Source organism: Heloderma suspectum, chromosome 10 (assembly GCF_057233095.1).
Source record: "Heloderma suspectum isolate Gila_16-S chromosome 10, 16-S_ref, whole genome shotgun sequence".
NCBI classification, from domain to species: domain Eukaryota; kingdom Metazoa; phylum Chordata; class Lepidosauria; order Squamata; family Helodermatidae; genus Heloderma; species Heloderma suspectum.
In genome coordinates, this window is record NC_139467.1 from 10,439,799 (window position 1) to 10,448,947 (window position 9,149).

At 47.1% G+C, this 9,149-nt stretch overlaps 1 protein-coding gene across 2 annotated transcripts; it reads left to right on the forward strand.

Annotated features, from left to right (window-relative positions):
* Positions 1-222: 222 nt before the first annotated feature.
* Positions 223-7,642, forward strand: LOC146337661 (zinc finger and BTB domain-containing protein 26-like). Of its 2 annotated transcripts, XM_084815066.1 has the most exons (3): positions 223-348; positions 2,734-2,858; positions 2,973-7,456. In XM_084815066.1, exons 2-3 carry the CDS (start codon positions 2,745-2,747, stop codon positions 3,918-3,920), a joined length of 1,062 nt encoding a protein of 353 aa, XP_084671192.1. In that variant the 5' UTR covers positions 223-348; positions 2,734-2,744; the 3' UTR covers positions 3,921-7,456. The 2 variants fall into 2 exon arrangements, with proteins under 2 accessions (XP_084671192.1, XP_084671191.1); XM_084815065.1 differs by having other exon boundaries at positions 2,734-7,642.
* Positions 7,643-9,149: the final 1,507 nt, after the last annotated feature.

Below are 9,149 nucleotides of genomic sequence, written 5' to 3' on the forward strand. Positions count from 1 at the left end.
GGAAAGATTCTGTGAGGGGACCAGAGGTTTATATGGGGGCTAGGGTGGGGGTCAGTTTGGGATTCTTTCCCAGCGGAGGGACACGGTGTCTTGGCGTGACCCTTCACTCCCCACCCGCTCACTCGGGTCCCCCTCGTACTGAGCCCCAGCGGCGGGTCGCTCCGCGGAGCAATCCCTGTCCTTGCCCGCCTGGGAGAAAAAGTCCCGGACCCTCTGAGAGGCGGATTCCAAGATGGCGGCACAGCCGAGATGCCGCGAGGAGCCTTAATGCAGCCGGTGTGAAGCGGCCGCCGCGGGGGCCCTACGGAGCGAAGGTGGCTCCTGGGAGGTGACAAGAAGGCAATCTGGGTGAGTGGTGTAAGGAACGGCGCTCACGTAACTTACGCTGTAGTATGAAGAAGAAGAGAGGGGGAGGAGCGTAGGCGTCTGTGAGTAGGCGCTTCAGTGGCGGAGAGCTGCGCAAATAGCGCGGCGTGGAGAGCAAAACGGCCTCCAGGGGTCGCTGTGTGAGCAGCCTTTGGAGTTCGAAACGGCGCCGCGCTAATAGCGCAATGGGCGAGGACTGGATCCGAGACGCAAAATGCGTACGGGAGCAGAGCCAGCCGAGCAAGAAGATGGAAGTGCGTTACGCAAAGAGCGTACAGAGCTTTCGGGAATAGTAGTAAGAGGGCACGTGGAGGTGGAAATCGATATCCTTGCTGGTTCGTTGTGGTGGCATTGTTTGTTTTATGGATCAGATCTTTTCCAAAAAACCATACACAGATGCCAGATTTAAAATAATCCAAGCTTATGACAAACATTTGATACCAAGAGAAATGGTATTTTGAAAGAGATAGCATAGACGGGGAGCAAGTATTACTTAGCTGTAGTTTTGTAGCTGTGCCCATCAGGCTTTAATTACAGTCAGTCTAGCTGTAGCTATTAAGTTCCACAAAATAATGCAGTATTGAGATAACGCCTTATCTTCACTGGGATAAGAAATGCAGTTTTGCAAGAGCGGTCTGCTGAATCAAATTGGAACTTTCACGTACTGAGTTTTATAGATTAGTCATTTCTACGTAAATATATTTATCTGTTTATGTAATTTGTTACCCCTCTTTCTACTAAAACAGTCCGCAAGGCAGTTTACGAGACCAGTAAAACACATATAAACCAGTTATTTAAAAACCAGTCATTATTTATTCACACATAATACTAAACCATGCTTTACCACTATGTGCACAAGCCACAGCGAGCATTGGGCTCATGTGCTCCTGCCTCCCCTTCAGTAGCTGTAAGAAGGAGATTGGAAATCTTTGCTTCTGCTTTTGGTTTGAAACAAACCAGAGTTCTTCAATTCATGTAAGACTTGTGGGAACTTTGGCTAAACTATGCGTTGTTGTTTTCAGACTTGTGGCTCTTGCACATAGCTCTAAATTATGGTTTAACAGTATATCAGAACCAAGCCAATATACATAAAAACAGAAAGATAAATGAACTAGCAATAGCTAAAAGTTTGTAAATGTTAATTAAAGCTATAGCAAAAAGGATGGGCTTGCAGTATGGGCCTGTTCATGTTTACTCAGAAATAAGTGCCACTGTGTTCAGTGGGGCTTACTCCCAGGTCAGTGTGTAGGGGCTTGAAAGATAGTAAAGATGATGCCAACAAAATATGTTGGGGGATTTCACAAAACAGGATGCCACCATACAAAAGGCCCTGTCTCTATTAGCCTCCTGCCTAATCTCTGAAGTGGGGGATACCTGGAGAATGGCCTCCAGTGAAGATCTTAGTTGATGGACAGGCTGTATAGAAGAAGGTGGTCCCAGACTGATTAGGACTTTATAAGCTAAAATTAGCTCTTTGAATTGTCATTGAAAACTAAGTGGAAGTCAATAAAGATCTTTTAAGTAGTTGAGAAAAATGATTGCCATGGTAAGCTGAAATTAACAGCCTTGCTGTTGTGTTCTGGACCATTTTATAAAAAAGGAAAGCATGCTATAAAGTTGTCATCTTCAAAACAAAAGCCTCAGTGGGACTGTTCATACATAACAGCAGCAAATCATGGGTCAATTAGCCCAGTTTGTTGCAGCATGTGCCAGACGCATTCTGCAGCCTTTTTGAATATTCAACCCCCATTCGGGGCATGCTTCAAGTTGTCCAAACTCGGACACTATAGATTAATTGTGGGTTAAACAACCCACAGTTAACATACCTATTAACTGTAGGTTAACTGTAGGTTGTTTAACCCATGATTAACTTATAGCGCCCAGGTTCAGACATCACTTAGCAACCCCCCAATTAGTCCGATTGGGGGTTGAATATTCAAAATGGAACGAGCCCGGCACATGCTGTAGCAAATCGTGGACTAATTCATACACAATTTGCCACCATTACGTCCACCGTTACATGTAAAATTTCTTTGGACACATGTTTCAGTTTCATATTGCCTTTCAAGTATCTTTTGTATATTAAGGTATTTGACATAATTGTTGTGGCTTTATTTTCAACATGGAGAATTTAAGCATAATGCTTTTGAACTTTCTTATTTGCCAATCAAACTAAGACTTCATTTTGTCATACTCTCTTTCTTTCTTTGGTCTTATCAAATATAATTGCCCTCCGAGACTGAAATATTAGTTTCTGAAATTCCATTTCACATACATGCATGGATGACCAGGTGTCTAGACTCCCTTCTAATGTGTTGTATGTAATTCAGAATTCTCCTCCTTCCCACATCTTGCCACCCTCTCCAGGCATATCAAAGATGGCTCCGGCCTGTGAACGGCTGCAGTTTCGCTTCCCTGGTTATGGTGATGGGGTGTTGCACCGCATGGACCAGTTGCGGGAGCAACGGCGGTTCTGTGATGTGACGGTGCAGGTGAATGAGCTGAGGGTACCTGGGCACCGTGTGGTCTTTGCTGCCTGCTCCCCTTTCTTGCGTGACCAGTTCCTGCTCAATGACTCCCAAGAGGTGTCTGTCTCACTTTTCCAGAGTCCAGAGATTGGACGGCAACTTCTGCTCTCTTGCTACACAGGATGCCTTGAGGTGCCTATTAAAGAACTTGTCAACTACCTGACAGCTGCTTCCTTCTTGCAAATGGGCCATGTGGTGGAGCGTTGTGCCCAGGCAGTTTCCCACTACTTAGTCCCCAAGGCTGATGCCCTGCTACGGGAGGAACAAGTGGAGGGGAGCTATCTGCAGCAGGATGGAGAGGAGGAGGAGAGGCAAGCTTCTTCACCCACAGGGGAGGCAGACTCTGAAGAAAGCAAAGTGGAGGGGCCTGAGTTCATCCCACGCAGCTCCCGTGGCCCCTCCTCTCCCACGATCTCCCTCTCCCTTATTAACTCTGCTGTGGAGATCACCCGCAGCTACCTGCAGGGCTGCTATGATGATGAAACAAGCAGTGAAGGGCTTCCCTTCCCATCTGCAGCTCCCACACCTGCCTCCCAGTGGAGGAACTACCCATTGCATCGTAATCGCCATGGCACAGCCGTGGCATACAAGGACTGGCGAACAGGTGGTGGGATGGCAGCATGGAAGGTGCCAGGACTGGAACGCCCATACCGGTGCCCACGCTGCAACAGTGTGTTTCAGCAGCTGGGAAATTTTGTGAGCCACGTGCAGGAACACAAGCTCTTCCTGTGCCTTCGCTGCGGCAAGGTCTTCTCACAGAAGAGCAACCTGACGCGGCACATCCGGGTGCACACAGGCTTCAAGCCCTTCCAGTGCCCCATCTGCCGCAAGTGCTTTACCCAGAATGCCACTCTGCAGGACCATCTCAACCTACACAGTGGTATCAAGCCCCACAAGTGCAACTACTGTGAGATGCACTTCACCCACAAGCCAGGCCTGCGGCGCCACCTCAAGGAAATGCATGGCAAGAGCACTGTCCAGAACAGCCATGAAGAGATTGAAGAGGTCACCATTGACTTTGATTGATGGAGAGGAGGGGAAGCTACAAATTGAATAGCAGGTTCTTCTTGTGAGGCCAGCAGGGAGTCTTCAAGCTGGAATGTCCTCTCTGTGAGAGAGGGGCTGTATGGACTGAACAGGGACATGCTGTAGACAGAAACAGTTGACGTGGGGATGCCACAGGCCAAATTACTCCTTTTCTAGTAGTGAGGGAAGTGCTGTGGGTAGAATGATTCCTCTGGGAGAGCAGAGAAGAGTATGTACTGAACCATTTCTTCTACAGGACACAAGATATCACAAGGGAGGGGAGGCCATTCACTGAACTGAGGACATTGCCAGCGAATATCTTGGCCTGTACTAGAAGCGGCGTATTTTACAGAGGTAGCCCTGTTATGAGGCAAGGTGAAGCTTCTGCCTTGAGTTATGGATTTTGGGCGCCGTTAAGGGAGACAGAGGCTCATGGGGCACAATCCAGTTCGCAAACCCCACGTAAATTGAGGGGATCTGTGCAAGAATGTGATAGCGCTCTTGTGTAGCTCCCTTTCAGTTCAAAAGGCTTTGTGCAGGAGAATTTTGCGGTGGATTAGTGTGCAAAGGGAGTACCATGTAGATTTCCTACCTCAGGCGCTACAGCGTTGTTGCTCTGGCCATAGTGGGGCACTATAGAGTTAGCCATCTGACTCAGTGCTGAAGAACTGAGTCAAAGAGACGTGACGAGATGCAATTCTAGAAGTAATTGACAAAACTAATACCACTGGATCCAGATGGCATACACCAATGAGCTCTTTAAATGTGGACTTGCTGATCTCATAATAAAAAAATGCAACTTGTCACTAAAATTGGCCTTCTTACAAGAAGATTTGAAAGTAGACAGTGTCGTGCTGATTTTTTATTTTTTAAGGGACCCATGAGAGAGGCATGGAATTACAGGCCAGGTAGCCTAAAGTCTGTCCCAGCTTTGAGGGATGGTTAATGATAGAATTATTAAGTGTATAGAACAACAAGTCTTGCTGAGAAAAAATTAACATGGCTTCTGCAAAGAGAAGTCATATATGACAAACCTTCTGGTGTTCTTTGATAGTGTCCACAAGTATTTAAATAGGAGTGATCTCGTAGACATTGGGATGGATCCAGAAGTAGACCTAAGTCTAATCTAAACATGTGTAAGTCTGGACCTAGCCTGCTAGATACTTGGACTACCAAAGAGTTTTTGACAAAGTAAAAGTCCCTCATCAAAGACTCTTGAGTAATCCTAGCAGTCATGGAATAAGAGGACGGGTCCTCATGTGGATCAGTAACTGATTAAAAAAACAGGCAGCAAGTTATATAAATGATGAAACCCCAAGAAAGCTGCAGTGAGCTTTAAAGGATTCTCCAAGCTAGGTGAATGGACAACCAAACGCCAAATGAGGTTCAGTGTAATTAAGTGTGAAGCGATGCACACTGGGGTAAAAACCTAGAAATCTTAACTTCAGTACTCTGCTGAAATCTGAACTGGTGATGACTAACTAGGAAAGAGGTGCTACAGTTGTGGTGGATATGCAGTGCAAACATCAAGCCATTGTGTATTGGTAGCAAAAATGGCAAAGGGATGATCAAGGAAAGCACTGAAAATAAAACCACCAGTACATAATACCTTGATATAAATCTATAGCATAACTGCATTTGGAATACCACATTCCAAGTTCAGGTTGCCAGTAAAAGGCAACCAGAATAAGAGCCTCTTCCTTACAAAGGAAGATTAGTGCATTAATACTTTTTAATGTATTAAAAATATGACCAAAAGGGAGTCATAAGAGAATTATAAAACCATGAATGCTGTGGAGAAGTGAACAGATAGTTTTTTCCCCTTTCTCATGACACCAGACCTTCGAGTCAGCCACAGTTAACTTGATGGACAGGAGATTCAAGACAGACACCATTGATCTCATAGAATTTGCTGCCACAAGTGTGGTGATGGCTACTAACTTAAAAGGTTTCACAAGGGGATCAGACACTTCGGTGCCAGCTGTCTCTCAGTAGCCATTAGCTCTGATGGCTAGATGAAGGCTTCATATTCAGAGAAAGTATGGCACTGAATAGCAGTTGCTGGAGTGCAACAGCAGAGGGGGTGCTGTTGTCTTCACACCCTGCTTGTGGCCTTCCCAGAGACATCTGGCTGCCCACTGTTGGAAACTGGATTGGCTGGATATGGTCCGATCCTGCAAGGCTTTCTTACATGTTCTTACATCCATCTTCTTTGGCACTAACATCTTTCCCCGGCCCCATACTTCAAACGCCTACCTGCACCATGCAAGCTGCAGCCACTGCAAGCTTGCAAACTGCAAAGAAGAATCAGTCTGTTTCCCCCCAAATGCTGGGTCAGTGGGGTTGGGCTTGGGGAGCTGTGCAATGGTAGCCATTGGTCTGCCCTCTTTTTGCTTCTAATCCTTCCCACAGTGCACTGCAATGCTCTTGGGGTATCTGATGTAACTGGGACACAGCAGCCTGATGACTCTTGCCCATATTGCGTGGCAAGAAGTTGCAGGGGCAGGGGATGCTCAAAGCTAAAATTGGGCACAGCTCTGGTTGGCATGGGGAGGAGAGGCCACTAGCCAAGGAACATCCTGGACTGTATGTTTGGATGGGAAAAGCACCACCGGCACAATGAGAATGAATAGTTTGTGCCACATATGAACTCACTTGGGGTTAAAATGTGAAGGGTGGTTTAGCCCATGCCAGTGTCCCTTGAAAAGGGGATGCCAAACCATTGGACGACTTGGACTTTTTAGCTAGGCTGAAGTGGCCCTCCCTAAGACAAGAAAGCAACCTTTCTGAAATTGGGGGCAGAATGGAGTGGGGTCAAGAGTTAGATGGGCCTGTGTCATGCTTTGAGGTGTCAGAGAAGGATAATTTGGGAAAGAGGTGAGTGATGACCCTTTCAGGCCACAGTGTTGCTAATCAGTACAGTGGTTGTCATTTGATTCCTTGCCCAGTTAGAATGCATTCTGAGGAGTGTGTGTGTGTGAGAGAGAGTCAAAAAGGAGTTTGAGGCACGCAGGCATCTCTGCACCTCTCTGGGGAATTCTGCCTCAGATTTTGAGAACCTCTGCTCTAGAACAAACATTCCCTTCGTCTAGGAGGGGAGAGGCATCCCAGAACTTCTAAACTCCCATTGCCTTACCTATGATTTTGCAAGGGCATGTGTGCGCTCTTCTGTACCAAATTTGGAAATTACACACATGATGGAGCAGGAATAATCATGTGGTGTAAGCTGTAGGCAAGATATATGATTTAAGGTTGTATTCCCATCTCTTGCATCCAGTGTATATAGTTAGAAGAGACTGGGAGCCCAGTTTCAGGAACACAGCCCCCACCTAGCTTCTTCATAAGTGATTTAGGTGAGAGATGTGTCAGATAATGCCCTGCCTTGAAATTTGGCAGTCCTATCTGCAGGAGAGTAATCCCGTAGATGTTGATGTCAGAACTCTGACTCAGCAATCCTTTGTTGCCAAGATCATGTGCCACACTAGGTAGACTTGTAACATTTCTGTTTTCTCTGTCTTTTTCATATAAAGATAATTCAATTTTGAAACTTGTGGTGCCTCTGTTGTCTGTGCTGCTGCTGTCACTGACATGGAAGGTCTGGAAGAGAAGGGTTAGCAAGGGGAGTGCAAATTATTAACATAGCATCTCTTCCCTAGATCTGTCAGCTTCTCCTCTTCCTGGCCTTGTGGCTACTGCATCTCTACCAGCCAGTCTGTTTATTGGTACCCCCAACATACTCTCTCCTTTCCACATTTTTCCATAAGGTTCATACAGCAATCCTAAGTTGCTGCCTGCTAACGCATGTTTTCAGCTCACTCCTTTGCCCACATGGATTCCTTGCCTACCTCCTCGTTGCCTTCCTTTCTTCCTTGTTGCTTAGCCTTTTGTTATCCTCTGGAGCACTGAGAACTGGAAAGCCACAGGAGAGCCTCAGTGCTAATCTGCCAAGCTAACATCTTTATTGAAATTCTTTGGAAGTCAGGCCTTTCTCTTGCTCAAACGGGCAAGGGGAAGCTTTTCCTCTGGGGGGCTGTTCAAGCTTTCAACTTCCGAGGAGTAGTGGGGCAAGAAATGCACCCTACATGCCACCAGAGTCCCAAATTGTGTGCAAAATAAATGCATGACCAAGGTTTCGCTTTCTCTGATAATACATTACAGCCAAGATTCAGATTTCAAAAGGATTTTTTAAAGCAGTGAGATGGCCAGAGAAGGAAAAGGGGCAAGAGAGAATGGCAGGGGGTGTGAGTGATGTAAGGGTTAACGGTGTTGTAGAGGAAAAAGCAGGAAGCTCTCTGGGAACCTGGAGGCCCACTGTCTGGTTCAGAGCCTTCTTTGCCACACTGAGGACTGGAATCCTGTTTATAAGACCTGAGATCCTCAGCCAAAACTGATTCTCTCCCCATGTGTTCTTATCTTGTGCCACACTATCAATGGAGCAGTTGGAGTACGTGTTCCCCAGCCCTCTCCTGCCCTTCACTTGGCACTCGGGAGGATCGTGTAGAACTAGAGCCATAGCCATCTGGTCGAATGGCAGCCATGTAAGCGAAGCAGCTCCTAATTTTGGCTCTTGCTGTTGTTTGTATAGTAAGAAAAAACTATTAGCTTAGAGGCTGGTAGAGGCAAAATGTTTCACCAGCTATGGGGCGTAGGTGGGTGCTGTATACACGTGGAAGTTTGCAGGCCACCTCAGAGATGCTTCCGCACACAGTGAAGATGGAGCAGGCAAGTTCCACACAAAACAACGGGACGCTCAAATTTGCACTGGTGTGTGTCGTAGGGAGCAATCCCATAGCTGCTAAACACTGTCTAGACAGCCATAAGATTTTTCCAGGGCTCCTAGCTCGGTTCCCAGAAACCTCACTCCCTGCCTCCTCCCAGGCCGCCTCGTAGACAGAGTGGTTCTTCCCCATTTCTGCGCTTGTAATAGCAGAGCGGGCAAAGGGGGGGGCATTCCCAGGGGTGGGGAGGGGAGGAGACTGCGGAAGCATTGGTAAGACGCTTCCTATGTGTCGTCTGGCCCCCGCCCCCGCCTCCCCGCTCCAAGGTCCCCAGCTAGACAACCAAAATTGGCCATTTAGCTGCAAATGCAGGGCAGCTGGAGCACAGAGGAGAGAATCCCCCCCCCCCGTGCCCTGCCTGCCGTGCATTGGATAGTTGGCCGCTTCTGAGTTCCGAGGCAGCCAACTATTCCCATAGGATTGTGCCCGTAATGTTGAAAGATGCATCAAA

What these genes read in the sequence shown, in the direction of transcription:
- LOC146337661 (XM_084815065.1), top strand. Translation starts at nt 2,745, where the DNA reads ATGGCTCCGGCCTGTGAACGGCTGCAGTTTCGCTTCCCTGGTTATGGT.